The 20161-nt window shown below is 42.8% G+C and overlaps 1 protein-coding gene across 6 annotated transcripts in view; it reads right to left on the bottom strand.

The window, feature by feature from the left end:
* Nucleotides 1–1017: 1017 nt before the first annotated feature.
* RIOK1 (RIO kinase 1) overlaps nucleotides 1018–20161 on the bottom strand; it is a 32276-nt gene continuing 13132 nt past the window's right edge. For all 6 annotated transcript variants that reach the window (XM_050940030.1, XM_050940031.1, XM_050940034.1 and 3 more), the window contains 11 exons: nucleotides 19170–19282; nucleotides 18956–19036; nucleotides 14971–15057; nucleotides 14153–14290; nucleotides 13577–13680; nucleotides 11640–11746; nucleotides 10259–10324; nucleotides 8718–8837; nucleotides 7042–7095; nucleotides 5365–5514; nucleotides 1018–3941 (listed from right to left, as the gene is read on the bottom strand). In XM_050940030.1, coding sequence (XP_050795987.1) covers nucleotides 3831–3941; nucleotides 5365–5514; nucleotides 7042–7095; nucleotides 8718–8837; nucleotides 10259–10324; nucleotides 11640–11746; nucleotides 13577–13680; nucleotides 14153–14290; nucleotides 14971–15057; nucleotides 18956–19036; nucleotides 19170–19282 — 1131 coding nt within the window. In that variant the 3' untranslated portion in view covers nucleotides 1018–3830. The remainder of the gene's footprint in view (nucleotides 3942–5364; nucleotides 5515–7041; nucleotides 7096–8717; nucleotides 8838–10258; nucleotides 10325–11639; nucleotides 11747–13576; nucleotides 13681–14152; nucleotides 14291–14970; nucleotides 15058–18955; nucleotides 19037–19169; nucleotides 19283–20161) is intronic.

Below are 20161 nucleotides of genomic sequence, written 5' to 3'. Positions count from 1 at the left end.
CTCAATATTTTCACAAATGAATGCAATTAAGAAGTCCCTCCACTATTTAAAAACAAAAAAAAAACACCCCAGAAAACCCCACAAGACAGTTGTCTTGCTTTCCAGCATGTACTGAAAAAGAACTTGCACTTTTCTCTTGAGCAAGTAAAAATGATCTCTCATAAAGGTAAATAAAATGGGGAGCAGGACATTACACATACACTAGGCCAGAGCTCTCTCTTTTCATCTAATGATGCTTTAAAACAGAGGTTCTCAAACTGTGGTCCGCAAGCTCCATTCAGGTGGTCTGCGGATAGTTCCCTCCAAGGTGCACACCAGGGCAGCTGCATATGAGAAAATAAAGGGCCATCCACCTAATTAGTGGAGCTGCGCAGGCATGGCTCCACTAATTAGATGCCTGGACCCTGGAGAAGATGCACATGTAAAGTGAGATGGTGGCCTTGGGGGGAATAACGGGAGGTGGGAGGGGCCAGTGGAGTGAGAAGAGGAGGTGGGGGGAATTTGGGATGTGCAGGGCTGTGGTGGTCAGAGAAAGAGGCAACTTTCCCCAGCTCCAGGGCTGCAGCTGCTGGGGAGAGACGGCCCTCCTTCCCAGCCTCAGCTCTGTGGCTGCTGCAGCAGGGGAGAGACCCCACCCCATTCCTAGCCGCTGCAGCGGGAGAGAGACCCCACCCCATTCCTAGCCTCAGCTCTGTGGCTGCTGCAGCAGGGGAGACCCCCCCTCCTCCTTCCCAGCCTCAGCTCTGTGGCTGCTGCACTGGGGGAGAGACCCCCCCTCCTCCTTCCCAGCCTCAGCTCTGTGGCTGCTGCAGCAGGGGAGAGACCCCCACTCCTTCCCAGCCTCAGCTGTGTGGCTGCTGCAGCAGGGGAGAGACCCCCACCTCCTTCCCAGCCTCAGTTGTGTGGCTGCTGTGGCAGGGGAAGAACCCCTGCTCGGGGGCTGCCACGGCAGGGGAGAGGGCACATCCATCACATTAGAAAGGTAAGACTATGGATATTAAAATAGGAGTTGTGTGCTTTCAGAAAAAATGTTATACATTTATTAATTTTAACAAAGCAAAACAGCCCAAGAAGTTAACAGTACATCGATCCTTTATTTTTAAAATGTATATGGAACTATTTATCAGGGTATCAATTTTCTTTTAATCACTTACAAAAAAATAATCTAAGTACTTTATGAGCCCTCATCACTATTACATTGAAGCAACTAAGGGCCTGATTCTTCATTCCTTCCTTCCCATTTCTGAGCAGAGGGGAGTGAGACAAGGGATGGGGGTGGAAGATAGGCATGTGGACTCCCTAGCATGCTTCCCTTTTTTCTGTTACTATTAAATCCTCTCTGCAGCTGCCCTGTAAGGTTCATGCTCTGCTGATCAGGAATGGGCAGGGAAGAAGTCAGCTGCACTCCACACCGTATTTCACATCCACAATTTTGCATCCACAATCAATTTTGCAGGTACAAATGACTGAATTTAATTTCTACCTCTAATGTACCTACAAATCAGATAGTTAGAGGTCCACGTCTACCCTTTACACATGCATGTGAATGAATTCAGTTGATTGTGGCTGAAAAATTATAGGGCAGGCCAAGGGGTCTTGGAAAGTGCAGGCTTTTGCGTCTCAGAGACCGTATATTGCAGTATCCTCGGTGTAACTCTTGAATGAATGACTGATGCAAGTACAACAGAGGCCTGTCAGAGCTAGTTTTGCATTCTTTCATCAAAATATTTCAGATCAGCAAAAAACCTGCCTGTCGACATCTCCTTATGTGCAAAACTGGATTTACTGGCTTCACCATGGAGAACGCATCTGTACATCTCCACCTCCCAAAGCTTCTGCGCAACAGTTACATAAACAGAGCGTACATCTAACATGTGAGAGAAGCAGCATGCCAATACCTGGCCCAGTACTGCTTTTATACATGAGCTGAATTTTGCAAGGCTTGACCAAAGAATACAAATATGTTGTTAAGAACTGCAGTATCAGAGCAATTGCCATAGCGCATCAGGCCATGTAAATCCAATAGCCACTTCTCTCCAACAGTGGAGTGTTGGATGCCTGCAAGTAGAGGAAGGTATTTAAAAAACCAACTAATGTACAACTAATAACCAACAACATGCCCACAGGGGAAAGTTTCTTAAGTCCAGTGGTTGGCTTATGTCCTGAAGCATGGGGGTAAATCATCCCTTAATTTTTATCCTAGCCAGTGTAACTGTGGATATTCATATTCTGCCTGTTTAAGTCTCTTGCATACTACTAAGCATTTTGACCTACCTTTTCAGAAGTGACTAGTGATTTTGAGTGTCCCATGTGAGGTGCCTTAGAGGGATCTGATTTTCAGAGGACAGGTGCTCAGCAATTTCGAAAAATCAGTCTCCTTTATATTGTCTCAAGTTAATACCCAAAATCACTAGTGTCACTTTGATTCAGAGAAGCAAGGGCCTAAATTTTTTAATGGGAGTAGGAGTGGAGGGCATTCAGCACCTTGCAGATCAAGCTCTGGGTGGAAAAAAATACCAGTTTTAAGACCTGATCAAATGTCAAACCAATGTGATGATCATGATCTTATTCATACATAGTGAAATGTAATATGGCTGCTTGTTCATTTGAACTGTTAGCATTATGTCCTGATTAAAAACATGACATAGCACCCTTGTTACAACCAACCACTTATATCTGTGCTATTCCTTTAGCCATTGAGAACAAAAGCAGCTTATAATTAAATAAGCATCATATTGAAGCTTTTTAGATTTGTACTGTTTGCTAGAATCTGAATAAAATCCATTTTCAGAAGTATGCCAGTAACAAAACATTATGCTTCTATTTTTAAATATATTCCAGACAACAAATAGAACAAAGTTCTGCTTGCATAAGCGGATCCAAAGCCATATTGATTTGAAGCTGCAGTCTTACATGATGACCTCAGTACAAATGTTCTCATTCAAAATGGAAACATCTGCATGTTAAATTTTACCATTGAGACACAGAAACAACAGGTATGGAACAGAACACAGAAGAATTATTAGAAGCTTAACAACAATTACCACCTCTCAGCAGCTTGCAGCCAATTGACATCAACTGTATGAGAAGCATCTTAGATGGGGGAAGAGTTTTAAGGTGAAGCATTTAAACAGCTACATCAACGTTTTCAAAACTTGGGTACCTAAAGTCAGGCACCTAAACCCATATTTAGGCACCTAAATAAGAAGCCTGATTTTCAGAGGTGCTGATCACTCACCGCTCCCATTGACTCCAGTGGGAATTATAGTCAATTTAGGGAATTTAGCACCTCTGAAAAAAAATCACTCATGGTTCAGTCCTACTTCCTTTGTAGCCGATGGCAGTTTTGCCACTGATGTTCCATGACAGCAGGTGCTTATATGTGTGCTTATATAAGGATTTGTGCACCTCTATTTCCCCTACACATGAAAACACTGACCATGGTATTAATGCCCATGATAAAGTATAACTAGACATCCATGCGGTTATTGGGTATTCCTTTGTTTTTTAAAGAGAGACACAAGTATGTGCTTCTATTTTTTTTCCTGTGTTGGGCTATAGTCATAAAAAGCTCCTTCTTCTTGGCAGTCCGAGAAGCAGGAGAACAGCCACTCACATTGAGGGCTAAAAGCTTTGCACATTTTACACAAGTCAATCTTCTCCATCGAAAAATCCATGGTATATGCTGCGTCCAGTCAATCACAAGATTGTTAACAATCCACCATCATGGTGAAATCTGTATGTACATAAATAGAATATTGTGTAGCGAAACTAACTGATGGAGACCAATAGTCAACAACAGCTAACCCTGCCCCAAGATTAAAGCCATGTTATTTGCCTTTCTTCATTTTTGCTGTCTTCTCTTTTCGCTTCTTCACGTGCTTTGGGATTTTGTTTTTTCTCTTTTCTCTTTGGGCTTCTTTAATCATCTTTTTCCTTTCCTACAAAAAGTGAATAAGACTTCATTTACAATAACGATACAGAGTGATTGTGTGCAGGTTCTTAATACGTGATACGTTAGTATTAGAAAAGGTGAGGGGGGAAGTTAAGCAATTTTGGCCCAGGCTTTCAAATGCTCTATTAGAAAATTAAATGAACCCCACATTTCTAGAGATGAGGCTGATCCACAAAATCCAGTTTTTGCAAATTGCAAGGAGTTTGAAGCCAGGAAGTTATGGTGGGAGCAACTGCTGAACATAGCAGATTACGAAGGGGATAAGAACTCATACTATTTAATTTGTAAATTCCACTATTAACACAAATTGTAATAGAAATCTGATGCATGGCTTTCCAATGTTCAGGTTGGACTACTGCAATGAACACTTTCATGGACTGCCGAGACCATTCCAACGCCTGCAACGAGCTCAGAACGCAGCAACTTGATCATCATCAGAGTTGAAGGGAGGGGATTTGATACCACAACACTATGCAGCAGTTTAAGTCCCGGAGTGAATGCTACTTTATCTCACTGAGACCGCAGGTGCAATTTAGCTAAACAGAATATAATTCAAACTGGGATCTGACCAATACAATGTGATTAACTAACATCCCATCCTACAAAAGAGAACCGGGAATCATGGTCAGAAGTGGCCAAGAACTCTCCATTTTATGGCATGTGTGAAAGACAAACCCTAGCCCCAAGAATTTCACCATGGCACAGCCATTGTAGTTCAAATTTTTAGGCTCAATGTTAATTATCTCATCTTCTATGACACTTTAATCCTTTTGAACGGCATGGAGTTTTGCCTTCATGCAGGGCCTGGAATGACACTCAGTGACATTCACTGAGGTCTCTGACCCACTGGAGTGGATCCACTGTGCAGGGTTCAGGAAGCCACAGAGCTGACTCTCTGGAAGATTCTATACCTTGTGCTCAGGCAGAGTGGGCTCCACATCCAAGCTCTTCATAAACCCTTATGGATGAAGCCGGGGCCACGGCCACTGGGTCCACAATTATATAAAGTGGGCAGGAGTCATGGCCCCTCTTCCAGCCCAAGAGCTAGAAAACACGCTGTAGAATTGTGCTGTGCCCTGTCCACATCAGATTCTGTTCCCCACATCTTGGGTGGAGTTCCCCACACAAAGCTTATGTATTCTGGGTTTGGGGGTTGGTGGGTAAGTGTAGGTTAAACTGTTACTCTCTAAAAACTACATTAGCAAAACCCAAGAGAGCACTTCAAACAACGCTTCATTGGGGACGTTCAATCTCTGCTCATTTCTCTTAATTAAAATACTTAAAAGAATAAATGAAAAGCTTTTTTGTTTTCACTGAGCAGTAGATATGTAGAAAAATAAACATATTTGTCACTTGAGTAGCTCCTTGGAGCAGAGAGGTGAAAGTGTACGACTTCCTGGCCAACTGACCTTTTTGTCCATGCCAGCGTCAGTCGGTTGATCTTTGGGATGCAGTGGCTCTCCCTGTTCTTTACAGCCTGAGTCACAGTCATCAGAACTGCCCTCATCTTCTGAATCCGATTCCATGTCATCTTCTTTTTTTTCAAGGAGTGCAGGGACCTAAAGGAGACACAGAAGGATTTTGTCCCTAACCAAAAGTCCATGGAACATTAAAAAAAAAAAAATGATGTAGCATTTAAGTGGTAGAGCCTCCTAGAAAGAAAGCCTTCAGCTAATTTGTGTTTATCCACTTCTCCATGAACAATGTGCCTCTAGACACTGGTATTAAAACTACAAAAAGGAGAATAAAACAAAATTAATCCAAGTTAAAAACAAAGAGTACAGTAAACAATAGAAATACAGCTAATCAGGGGACTTGGTTACAAAAGAGCTGCATCGCTACATCCTCACCACACAGAGTTAAAGTACTATTCAGTTCTGTGGTGTACACAGGACCTTGATTTTTTTTAAAGAATCATACCAATGCCAGTTTTAGCAGTGACCCACATGGGCTGTAGCAGTAACAGTAAGGCATCTACAATACAAAAGAAAGCTGTAATTTAATCCAGGGCCGCCCAGAGAGGGAGTGGGGGGCAAGTGGGGCAATTTGCCCCAGGCCCCGCAGGGGCCCCCACGAGAGTTTTTCGGGGCCCCTGGAGTGGGGTCCATCACTCGCTCTGGGTCCCCAGAAAACTCTAGCGGAGCCCAGGCCCCTGGAGCTTCTTCCGCTCTGGGTCTTCGGTGGCAATTCGATGGTGGGGGGTCCTTCCGCTCCGGGACCTGTCACCCAAGTGCCCTGAAGACCTGCGGCAGGGGGTCCTTCCACCCTGGGACCCGCCGCCGAAGTACCGGGTCTTTGGTGGCAATTTGGCGGCGGGGGCCCCGTTGCCGAAGACCCCAGGCCCCCTGAATCCTCTGGGCAGCCCTGCTTTAATCATACTGGGGAACAAACGTGTTACAACCTGGTCGCTTGACATGGTTATATTTGCACTGTAGACAGGATCTGCCTAGTGCTGTTTAACTAAGCATGGTTTCCAAAAAAGGAAAAACCCAACCTGGCTCCTACTGTTGTAGGACATCTGCAATCACTTACAGACTGATTAGTACAGCATTTTTATCCAGTGTGTTTTTAAAGTACTGCATTGCAACATTTCCATTAGTTAGTACAATGCCCTATTCTGCATAAATGCTCTATGTACAATTATTACAGCACAAGTCACACAAAATGTAACAGCACTTGTGATAATGTAGCATTCTATATAAAGTAAGTTTTCTGCACTGCGAAATCTTTCCCCCACCTTCCTAAATGTAGATCTGGCCATGTTTTGTATCTTCCTATACTGACCATCTGGTGGCTCCTTGAGTATTTTTGTTCCTGAGTTACTCCAGCACTGGCTGAGTAATGCAAAGTCATTCCACATACTGCACCAGATAGTATGCAGGTACACAGTGGTGTAAAGATGTGATCTTAGCCCCTGATCTTGCAACTGTCTCTGTGCTGGAAGAACCTGCAGTCAGCCCTTCTGCAATCAGGGGGCTGCCTGCATAGAACCAAATGCAAGACCAGGCCTTATTTAATACTTCTCAGGCACCTTTATAACAATGAAATTCACTATAGAAGAAAAACTTAACAACAGGCTCTCTTACCTTCTGAACACCTGACAAGTCCTTCTTCAATCCTGTCACTGTCTGGTATAGAATCTATACACCAGGAAAAATGAAAATCCATTAAACAAAAACATCTAGCTGCAAAACTATCATTTTCAACCTGCCAACCAAAGAAAACAGGTGGCTGGCTGTATCAGGTGTGCCGGTTTTCCAGTACCACCCAGAGAGCTCTCTGCGCACAGGCGGTAGATTTTGCACGTCAGATTTTAGAAACTAGAGATTCCATAGTCCTAACCTCCATTTTTTGAGATCAGAGTCTGTTCCCTGTGAAACTTTTGTATGGAGAAACTTTACAACATGTACACGGATGAGCTGAGAGGGAGAAGGCACAGCTCTCTCTTGTAAAGCCTTAGAAGAGTTTGTCTTATCAGCTCACTAGCATCATCATCATCTATACGGCAATAGTGTACAAATGTGTTAGGAACTGCACAAACACACTGAAAGACAGAACCCCACCCTGCAGAGTTCGCAGCCTAAAATGACAAAACAGAAGAAGGGTAGGAGACAGGGCTATGTCACTGTTATAGACTATGCTTGCAAAATATAGACAGCAATCTGGTGATTTGGCTTTTTCTTGGCACTACCCAGAATGGAAAGATCATCTAGAAAAAGGACAAATAATACTGTTTCAATGCATGTAGTACAGCCAATAAGGTGCAATGCACTTATGGCACCTTTTTTTTTTTAAAAACACAAAGGGAATATTGTAATTGACTTCTTTACTTAAATCATCTCCTCAATTTTCACGTATTAGAATCTTCAGCTATCCAGGTGTTTTGAAGTATGTTCTTTTGTCACTCAAAAGGATCTGTTTGGAAAGCTTCGTTTTTCTGAGCTAAGAATCTGCCCCTGTGCATAACAGTGCTTTTAAGCACTCAGTCTCTACATTTTGTAACACATCAGTAAATTGACTTCTCGGACCTTGAGCAAGATCTGCATTATTCATGGAGTAACAGAGGCATCTGACAAGGGCCCCATGGTGAGTGGTATGTGTATATAGGTAGCACAGAAGCGCTGTTATACAGCTGAAGTAAGGTTGATGGATGAACACCTGCCTGTAGTAGAATTTTAGCTTTACTCTGGGAAATTGGAAAATATCTAAAGTTTCAACAGGACAATGAATGATGGAAAAATATAAGTTCAATGATTCCTATTACTAGACTCCAGGTACCATCTTATGTATTTCCACCTTATGCTTCTAGTCAAGCCACAAAAATAATATAAAAATAATTTCAAAGGGATGTGGCAGCATTTTAATTCTGTAAAAACAATGAGGTGAGATTCCTGGGCTGAAATATAACTAAGATCAATGAATTTACATCAGAGATTAATTTGGTCTTTCCTCCTACAATATGTGAAGTTTAGTCCATACATAGCTGAAACTGAATGTCAAGTTGCTTTGACAGCTACCGCACATCTACTCAGAAAGAGGATGTGATTGTTAGCTACTAATCCCTGATATGCTAGTGTGTCTTTTGAATGCATTCATTCTTGACGTTTTTGATAATATATTGCTATAAAATCAGGATTCACCAATACTTCAAACAAACCCCGTTGGTGGTTCTTCCATGAGAATCCACAGCTAATGGCACTGCCTTGAATTGTCTCTTTCTGCCAACTCAAGTTGTTTGTAATGTTTCGGGAAGTCTACTTACATTATCCTGTTGCACGTTTAATGCCATGTCCTCTTCCTTCAATTTCATCATTACATCTACATCCCTCTCATAGTTTTTAACTTCGGTCAGGGTTCGAGGGATGTAAGCTTTCTTAAACACCTAACAGAGTGAAATGAAACATGCAGCAGATTTATTGATTTATATATCAGTCTGATTAAGGCCTTGTCCTTAAAAATCATCCGGATGGGTGTCTACGATCACGTGACACCCATAATTTAGAGATCCTATCTCACTGTCTTTGGCCAGCAGGAGATCATCTCTTTGTTGTGGTGGGTCCTACAGTATGGAGCTCACCCGTGACAACATCTTAAGATTTTGTAATTAAGGTCTTGCTAGCATGACTGCTACTGACCATCTCTTTATGAACACCTCCATACATTGCCCCATCCTCACCATTAATTTGTTTGAATTTTAAGGGGTGTACTTAAAAGGTCACACAGGGAGCTTGTGGCAGAGTAGGGAATTGAACCCAGATGTCCTGAGTCCCAGGTCAGTGCCTTAACTACTATATCATCCTTCCTCTCACAGTACAGATCCACTTAAATTATATATAAACAAAAACTTCATGTTAGTTACAATAGTGGATCTCCTTACACAAGATGAGCTTGCAACAATATAGAGTATGTAATGAGGCCCTCTTCTCTGAGGTGCTGAGCACCCACCGAAGTCAACAACACAGATGGACAAACATGAAGTTCTATTGGCTTCAATGGGAGCTGAGGGTGCTCAGCACCTCGAAGAAGGCATGGTAAACCTCACAGACTGGGCCTTTGGTTTATAAACACACCAGCAGTTAACTAAGGGACAAAGAGTGACCTGTTTTTAAAAAGTTCTTATCTGGTACAAAATGCCCCTCAATACACTAAATTCAGGTTTTATTGCAATCCAGCACTTTGCTGCTGACAAGTTAAAAGAATCAAATCAGGATAGTGATTTTGTCTTTTGCTCCCATGCTAAACAATACTGCCAGTGCACCACACATCCTCAATGATGTAAAGAAAATAGACCTACGTTGGCTACTGCTGCATCAGAAATAAGCAGAGAGAAACACTATTACCATAACTAGAAGACCCAAATCAGAATCTGGGAGAGGGAGCAGGAATTGTTTTTCAGTCAACATGAGTAACCGAGGGGGGCAAAAACTATTCATATCTTAACACTGTATAAATCCTCATTTTAGCACATTATTTGCAGAATCTCAAAGATTTCCCCTTCATTGCGAGCTAGGTCCCTTGTAATGTCTAAGTTCAAGACCAGTTATAACCAAGCACGTTGGTCTAGGAAACATCCTAATGACACAGGTGATGCTGACCAGAGATTGCAAAGAAGATATCGTGAGAAGCGTTTAGATAGCATATAAAGAACCATTTACTATCTGAAAACCTCTCCACTTATCTCAGGATGTATCAATGTATTAAATGTAACATTCTGTGGATCAGGGTATCAAAGAGAACATTTCAAAAAGTCTTCAGAAAGGGATACTGCAAAGATTCCCTCCTGGCAGAGTCAAAAATCCTCACCTCCTCATCCACATTATCTTGACTGGACCTCTCTTCCTCTGTTCTTTGGGTTGCTATTTCCATCGCCTACAGCAATATGAAATGCAATACAAAATCATCACTCTTCACAATCCAGTCCCTCACGCTGGATAATAATTCATGTAGCTGTTCCTACCTATATTTCCCCACCTCCACTCCATTTGCTGGGAAACTGTTCTCTCCCGCTCATGTAAAACACTCCAGCTGTTCATTCCACAATGCCTTTAGTGACACCTAGCGGTGCTGAACATTTCTGCAGGGCACACCCACTTAAATCCCGCTACTGATCTACTTAATGAGAGCAAAAAAACTTTCCCTCCACTCCCGCCAATCCAAACACAGCGCCAAATTATGGCTGTCCTTACACCAGCGTGGGATAACAGGGCACAGGGAGCCTCTGTCTGCTGCTCATGCTCTCACACAGGAGGCTGCCTACACCACCCAGATGCAGAGAGTTGCTGCTATTGCTGCCAACAGCACTGAATAGCCGGAGGAGCATGTGTGAGTAAGATGGGAATACTGTAGCCACAGTTCTACTCCCTCCAGCCCAGTGCACTGGTGAGTACCCAAAAGCTGTGCGTGATGTACAAGCGTTTATGGGCTGCTTGGAAGCACTCGCCTCCTACCCAGCATTCCAGGTTGGGGTAGGAATAATGTCTCCTGACATCCCATTCCCAACACGGGTGAGGTCAAGATATGGGGGTCTGAATTTGACCCTTCACCATCTTTGTTGCTTTGACTACCCGAGCTTGGATTTACCGCAACAGCTAATTGGTAAAGGAGAACCCAACATGGCTGCTAGAGCTAGGGGGCTGGAAAGTGATCATCTATTCACTAGCAACAACTGAACCTCAGCTGAATTTACACCGACCTCTGCTTGAGACAGAACATGATTAAACAGATAGAGGGAAGGGGAAGAGAGCAATGGTGAGTAACTAAAACCAGCCTGAGGCATTCCAGGTGTGGGGCTTAGAGCCAGAATACACCCCTTCCTCCTAGAACAGGCAAGTTCCTTTCACCTACAGGACTAATCAGCATTTAGCTGGTGATGCTGGGTATTTTAGCGTGGGGTGCAAGCCTCCCTCGTTCCACTCAAACCCATTTACCCCAAGTCCGCCTCACTCATCCTGCTCATACACCCCACCCCACACAAACATGGTGGGGAGGTGTGGATAAGTTCCCACAGCTTACATGTACCGATGTTAACACATTTCTTTATTTTTTTTAAGTTGCTGTCTCATTATACAATGCACAATCTTTACTGCAGAAGCATCGTTGTGGTATAAACGGGATAGATGAGCTTGAATCAGATCTTATTTTACTACTTAAATCTTCCTACACAAGCGGGAACTTCACGTCTGACCTTTGAGAGATAAGCATCCAAGTTGTCGCTTGTGATAGAAGGATCTGTAATAAACTCAAAGAGCTCTCTGACAGTCATCACTGCAACACCGTACTTCCAGAAAAAGTCTGCCACGAAGCAGGGAAAAACAACAAAGTTAGTATGATTCAAGTTCACTTTATGCTTCTATACCATCAAAGTGATGGTAAATACAGAATAATGGTTCTATGAATTGGGGAAATTCCCTACAAGATTTGTAGAATCCCACTGGGTGTGGTTATCAGAAAACTCTTAGACACCCAAAGCCCAAGTTGTCCATCTTTCAGATACAACAAATGCTGAATGAAGCATGCAAATCCGAAGTCCAATCCCCTTCCTATTGAAGTTAAGGGCAAAAGTCAAATAGACTTCAGTGAAAGCCAAATGCGACCAGAAAACAAGCGAAAAGCAGGAGGGTGGAAGGGAAAGCTTCATAAAGGATCAAGCAGTTGCAGTATATTAAGATTAAACTTCGTAGATGTCAAACAGTGAAATTTGCAGATCTGGAATTTCTACAGATGAGAATCAAAGGTGTGCCCTGAGGTACAGTTAAGATCTATTTAAATTTCATTCACGGGGGGGACAATATGGTGCACATCTTAGGCTAACGACCATTCTTTGATACTCACACCCAGCTGGCTTAAGATACCAATCCTAACTAAATCTAAGGGTTGACAGAGAAAATACGGTTCCATAGCCAAGTAAAAACCAAAGGCACTCCATGGGGTATTTAGCTGAATATTCTCTAATGCTAATGCTCACTGTGGATAAACCAACATAGCATCCCTGAGAAATGAATTAGAAAGACAGAACAAAAGGTAAGCCTGGAAGCAACCCAGGTGGCTCTCGCAGCCCAGTGACAGAAAACATGGCAACTAAGATCACTGTCATGCTCATGGAGAAATACTCTTGCAAGTTCTATAGCAGACAAAGTAAACACCAGTGTGGAAGTGATAGAGCAGAGAACTGGGATGACAAAGAGCAGCCAAAGAAACTTCCAAAGTCACGTGGCACTTACAGAAGACAAGCTGAACGTGGAGAAGAAAGATTACAGATAATAGAAGGAAACATTCACAAGTCCATGGAACACAAGAGGGATAAAACATTACTAGTTCACTGGCTCTCAAGCAATATGTGACATCAAAATGTAAGAAGTTCTGTCTTATGGATTTTTCCTTTTTCTTAAATAAAGATTTCAGTAAGGAAGCCAATGTTTACAAAGACACACCCATTTCTTGCTGCCCAGAGCAAAATGCAGACCAGAGTTGTCGATACTGTGGCCTGCATTATGCAGGAGGTCAGACTAGATGATCATAATGGTCCCTTCTGACCTTAAAGTCTATACTTCTACTATGAAGACAATAATTTCAATATTTTTAAATAAAATACTGTTTGAGGGTGCTCACTGCATCTTGATGAACTTGACATAAAATATTAGCATAGCCCTTTAACAATAGATCACCAACGGCCCCAAACCTGTAACCTGCTCTGCACAGGTGCAAGGACTAACGTGATCAAACCAAGAGTAACTTCTTGTTGACAAAGAAGTTCTGCACTTGATTTGTAATCACTAAACAAAGCAGATCTGTAGTCTGTATGTTCTCTGCCGTAACAGCAGGTAGATATTTCCTTTGTTGTAATGTAAGAAATTGTGTGTACTCTGCTTTCCTTAGGCTAGCCTAAAACATAAGCTCAGATGTAATTGAATTAGTATGACGTACTCTACCTTGGCTGTCTTAGCGTAGCGTAACTTGTTGGTTTCCTAACAAAACTTATACACATCCTAAGATGAGGCGCATTTTAACTAACTCCATCCTGTTCTACATGCAGTATCAGTGTGAAGAATAAAAGGAATTACACAGTTAATCTTTCTAGAGGAATGACCTATTAGAAGTGGAGCTGAACTACTGCCCACTCACCATTGATATTGGCACAGTCCTTCCGCAGGAATTCTAATGCATGTGGGTGGTCATGCTCCACTGACTGAGACACATCAATGATGTACACCTCTCCGCTGTGGTATCTGGAGATGCAGCAAGGGAAAAGCAGAAAAAAAAATGTTTTTAAATCCCACTATTTGAAAAAAATGGTTCAAGTTTTGGCGGCCTGACACTAAAGTTTTGCTATGGACACGTTCCATATAATAGTTGTTTTCAGTTATACTATTGTACATTATTTGACAGAACAATCCTAGTGAACACAGAAAGCAATTTTAGAACAATGAATTAAAATAGCTTACTTGTTTATTCATCAGCTGATAGAAAAAAATTCACTGAATAACCTATTCAGGGAAGTATTTTGCAAGCTAAATTATCTGAGATAGATTTGGGATGAAATCTGTATAATAATCAGGTAAATTACAAAGCAGAGCTGAAAGGAAGATACCATCTTCCCACAGGAGCATATTAGTACTGCACAACTCTACATATTACGTGAAAAGCCACCAATGCCTACATTTTAAATGTTAAAATACAGAGCAAGGTTTAAAAACATACAGCATATTAAATTCACTGAGATCTGCATGAACAAGTTTGGCGTCCTGGTACATCCTTCTCATGTACTGTATGATCTGTAGATACAACTCCCGGGCTTTTGAGTCAGATAATTGAGCATTTTTCAATAGAGGAGCAGGCCTTGGATTTAAAAAACACAACAACAACAAAAAAACAGAATAAATTCTCCCATTTTACACCAGCTGTATAGTCCCTTCACCACAATACTTGATCCATTTTAATTCAGTAAATGAAAAGTCCTCAGTGATTTACTCAAACACTTGGCCAGCTCCACAGCTAATATAAAAATATTCATCGCTCCACTGAAGAAAGTGGAACTACAATGGTTTACACCAGCTGAAGAACTAGAGCATAACATTATAAATATTAAATATTTACATTACAAAATGCTGAGTTAACATTTCTGTGTGCACCACTAATGAATTTTCCAACTAAAGCATTAACACATCACAATCTGAGCTTTGAAGTTTATTTTACATTTCTAGAACACAGAATCCTCACCATCCGTATTCTATGAAGTATAAAAAGGCCCATGCAGATCCATTTACAGAACCAGGGCCTTAATTTCTAGCTAATGCAGACTATTTGCTCACACCTTGCATGGATAAAGCTTTGGAATCAGGCAGACTCTCTGTCACAGGAGCTGGGAGGGATCTTGATATTTTACATCTCATTTATACACCAGAGCAATGTACTCAATTAATCACCAGCCTATGCCATAAACTACGCAAATTCAACAGACTTTGTTCAAACCTATCAATAAAGAAGTTCTCATTGATTTTCTCAAGATAGATACTTACATGTCATCTTTACCAATAAAACTCATGACAAGTACATGACTTCTTAGCATAATTGGCTCTGGACAAGGTATTTGTGCTGTATTCAACCTGTAACATTACAACAAAAAACCCATAACTACCTATTAAAAACAAATGCAATGCATAGTACTTATAATTTGTATTAGAGTAGTGCCGAGGGGCACCAATTAAGTTTGGAACTCCTCTGTTGTAGGCAAGGTGACCAGATGTCCTGATTTTATAGGGACAGTCCTGATTTTTGGATCTTTTTCAAATATAGGCTCCTATATCCCCTAACCCGTCCTGATTTTTCACACTTGCTGTCTGGTCACCCTGGTTGTAGGTGCTGTACAGAGTAACTGACAGTCCCTGTCCCAAAGAGCTTACATTCTAAATATTCAAAGGGAAGTATCATTATCCCCATTTTACAGATGGGAAATGGACACACAGAGAGAAGGTCTAAGGTTGGACAGGAAGTCTGTGGCAAACCTGAAAAGTGAACCCACTCCTCCTGAGTCCCAGTCTGATGTCTTAATCATAAGACTATAAATCAGACGTCCTAACAGTCCTGGGTTTTGTGGGATTGTCGCGCTTTGACCCAGTAAGCCCCTTGTCCAGGTTGAAGGGCAGTTTGCCTTGGCCCACTGTTTGAGAGGGCCCGGGCCCCCAAACTGAGTGGCGCTGAGTCCTGCATTAACCACCTGGAATGTGAGAAGGTATGCCACAAATGTCCAGTGTTGTCCACACTGGTAATGCATGCTATGGGGCTGCGATTTCTGAAGCGCACGATCATATTGCACACAAATTGGCCCGTATAGACTAAAAGTTCCATAGCACACTTTAAACACAGATACATTAAAGCACACTAGAGAACTTTTAGTGTGCACCAGCAGGCTCTATATGGAGCAATTAGTGTGCAACACAGTGGTGTGCTTTAGAAATCACACTGCTGCACACTATATACCCTTAGTTATATATATTTTGTTAAACTAAGTTGCCCCATACACCCAACTATCCAGCTGCATCAGTCAGTCTGTCTCTCTGTTGCTGACCAAGTGTTTCATCCTTATCCCACCCTGCCCTCCCCAGATAGATGCCTCCATTAGCAACAATTGGTCACGAGTTGTTGACATTGCTGTGATTTTTCTCCCCACAAAAAGATGAAATAAAAAGAGATTCCTTGAGGTGGTGCCTAGGTAACTGATACTCTGCAAAGGCAACAGTCTCCCCTGTCCCAGGTGTCCTCTGCAGCTCCACTCTCTTCCCTGATGGAAGGGACGGGATGTTAGGAGGGTCTGTGCAGTGGGGACCAACACGGCCCATTAGTGGAAAGCTGTGTGCCCATCAGTCAGTGTTCTATCATGGAGCATGATGGGGTCAGGTCAGCACAGGTCACAGTGTTTCAACAGGGAATAAATAATACTTTGCACTTCTGGCTCCCATCTACATGGGGAAACTGACCATATTCTGACATCATTTTCAATGCTGGTTTTGGGACATAAGGGGATCCGTTCCCTCACCCAGGATCTGGGACACAGCAGCTGTTTCAGAGGGCAACGAATGAGGAAGACTGTATCCAGCTGAGAACACATGGAATGGAATCCCAGAGCTGGGGCTTGGGCAGGATGAGGAGGAAGGACCCCAAGGGAATACACCAAGCAGTGCAAGGAAGGAGGACCTAAGAGACTATGCCATGGAATCATGCCAAGGAGGAAGAGGGGACTTTTAGAGGAAAAAGGATCAGCATGCAGGCAGAGCCTTATGATTATTCCCTGTCATGGCTGTCACAGGTTGAGAGAGGGGATAATAAAGATCCCTTGTGTGTGTGTTGGAGGGCTGTCTCCTGTGGGTTGCTCCCCAGTCCTGGGAGATATCGTGGTGCAGTGGCTGGGATTATCTCCTGTTTCGCTCCTGAAACAGACAGCACTAAAGACTCCCACCCTCTATCGCGGCTTTGTGAGTGACACAATGGGTAATGACAGGTTTCAGAGTAGCAGCCGTGTTAGTCTGTATCCGCAAAAAGAACAAGAGTACTTGTGGCACCTTAGAGACTTGAGAAAGCTCATGCTGAAATAAATTTGTTAGTCTCTAAGGTGCCACAAGTATTCTTCTGCTTACTATGGGTAATGGGGGATTATGTGGGAGATCAGGTTCCAAAACATCTCGTTCCTCCAAAACCGAGGACAGGATCTGAGGCAGATTAAAATCAGAACTCACCTTTTAAGCCTGCAGGGCATCTGGGACAAGCAGGAGCTCAACAGAACAGCTACCATCAAATGATCCACCCCCTGTTGGCATCGGTTTATTGACTAGCTCTCTAGCTTGCCTGATTCCCTCCTCCCTGAGACCCCACTACACACACACAAACCACTGATCCTAGTGGAAGGAGGCCACAAAGTCATCTCTCCTTGAGTTTCAGCAGGTTTCACTCTGTGCAGGTATGGAAATACTGGAGATTTAGATCCATATCCCTCCTTGCTAGGGTTTTTCAAAAATGTGTGAGTTAGGAGAACAAGGCCTATTGAAAGTGAATGAGACTTGTGCTCCTAACTCACTTAGACACTTTTGAAAATCCCACATTAAATCTAGCAGGAAGACACTGGGTCTGTAAAAGGAAGAGGTGACTGATGCCTCCCCGGGGAGGGCAGGGTGCCAGAATCACTCAAAAGAGTAATTGTTTGACCCTTGCAGGAGAATCACTCTTGACCTGACAATATCTCCTATGATCACTTTGCTTCTCACTCTACTATTCTGGGGAAGGTTTTAACCAAACAGCCTTGGCAACACTCAGATTCCCTGGCTCACAGGCAGTCTGGTTTCTGCTCCGTTTATGGGACCAACGCTGGTCTTCATTGATGTCAACATGGTGATGAACAACAATCACATCCATGCTGATTCTTTTGAGGCCTGACCCAAAATCCATTAAAGCCAACAGGAGTCTTTCCATTCACCTTCACAGGCTTTGGATCAAACCCTTAAATGCATTAGCTGCCTCTGATCCCAGTGACTATGAGGGTCTCACACTTCTGCAGACCTTGGCAAGGATAGACTGAGTCACCCTGAAGCATCTCTGCTCTTTCTTCTGCTAGAGGACCAGACTGCAGTGATGAACAATTGCTCCTCTGCCCTGAGGGCTCTTGTGTGAAATGCCACAAAACGTGGTTCTGCCACCTCTCCTGTTCACCGTATTTGTGAGGGAATGAGGTGACACAGTGAGCTCTGTAGTGATGTCACTGCCTCCCTGACACATAAAAACATCACAAGAGAGCTGTGTGTTAAAAACAAGTTTGTTAGTTGAAAAGCCCTAAACTGAGTTTCCTAAAAGTCTAACATGGCTACAGTATGAATGAGCTAGTCGCAGCATGACAGAAAGACACGGTGGATTTCAAAGCTTAATGTCACGTGCCAGATCCTGATTGTCTGATTCCATTGGGAATCTCGTCTGAATAAGGATTGCAGGATTTGGCCCATCGTACAATCCATGCACACTAAGATGGGGAACTTAAATGTTAATGGAAATATTTAGCCTAACATAGAAAAAGTAAAGTAAAGTTTTAGAAACAGAGACAACACAACAGCTAGTGCGATGTAGGCCCTCATCCTGCTTTGACAGTGGATGGGGGGACAGCTGTGTTTGTGTGGAGCCCACTCAGATCACTGAGGCTGTGTGTGCGTGCAGCAGTCTGCCCAAGTACTGTTAATGCAGAAGAAACACCTTAGACACATCAGGCTGGGAATCTTGCCAAGCCACTTAGAATATTGGGGAAATCTTTTCAACTTCCCTTATTAAATGAATGAATGGTGCTTCCAAATAAACAGGTGGGGAATTGGTGACAGCCTTGAAGGCCGTGACATCTCATCACACCAATTTTCCACACAGATACCACACAGGGGACATTGAGCAGCAGCCAGCTCAGACTTACCCTCATTCCCACCAGCAATGGAATGCACAAGTCACATCTGCACCAAAGTTAAACATAAAAATCACCTTATTAAATTCCTCATCTCTTTTTCTGCCCATGTCTTCACCATTTTCCTCGGGTTTCCTTTACAATATCCATGACGAAATCTTAAAAACAAGCACACCACAGCGACAAACAGTTATACAATATCTGTGACAAAAATTAAGAACAATCTGTAGGTAAACACACAGTTAGCCCTGGAGAGGTTTGCTGTCATTAAAGAAAAGAACTCCAACTCACCTAAATTCCCCACTCACATACTTATCCCGATCTTTAAACATCAAAATAGAGGTTTTATAAATCTTTATTGCTCTGTTCTCTCCATTCATTGTACTGGCATGATAGACATTAGCCTATAAGTAAGAATGTAAGAGAAACAATATTAACGTCCTGGGAATACTTTAAGTATTGAGAAGTTTGCTCATGTATCAAATACTGTCAAGAACACCACTTTTTAGGAGAGAAATTAAATCTTGGGCTCTGTCACAGGGAGGCTGCCCCTTTAAAGAGAAATGGGTCTGAATCCCACCTGTGACACAGCTAACTCTCCTTCACAGAGGGGTGACCCAATCAGGCCTCTGGTGTAGATAGGGGAGAGACTTTGGATAAGGCAGAGATCTGAGCCTGCACAGTTGCAGAAAGCAAGAAGGCTCCTGCTGGAGACTCTGAGACAGCAGGGGAAGGCTGTTTGCATGCTTCCTGGAATATGTCCTGGCCTCCAAGCCCTGGAGAAAGGTGGGAAGACTGCACTCCAGCAGAAATGCCCTGGACGAAGGACTGTTAAGATAGTTCTGTTCTGAGTTGCATTTGTTTTGACAAACTTTATTGCCAGTCCAGATAGAACTAAATGAGTGTAATCGAGGGGAAGAAGGGGAGAGAGAGAGAGAGAAACTATTGGAAACTGTATGAGGAAGGGGAACCTTGTTTTTGAGTATCTTGGACTGTGTGGAATTTTTTAAGGAGCCCTCAGACGAGGGAAACTGAGGCAAGAGTGCTGCAAGGACACCCCAAGATATAAGGTGGTGGCAATGCTGTTACAGGCCTCAATCCTAGAGACCCCTGGACTCAACAAGGGTGCCCCAACTGAAGTCAACAGGATTTTGCATGGGTCTAGGGATCTAACCACAGGGACTAGCTTGCAGGATTGGGATCTAAAACTATATATAGATGTTAGCATATGTATAAAGCTCTAAAATGCGTACATGCAGTAGAACTTCACAATAATGGCTGGG

This window comes from Gopherus flavomarginatus, chromosome 2 (genome assembly GCF_025201925.1).
Source record: "Gopherus flavomarginatus isolate rGopFla2 chromosome 2, rGopFla2.mat.asm, whole genome shotgun sequence".
NCBI lineage: Eukaryota > Metazoa > Chordata > Testudines > Testudinidae > Gopherus > Gopherus flavomarginatus.
Note: the sequence above shows the minus strand (reverse complement) of the source record. Positions and strands in the feature narration are given on the sequence as shown.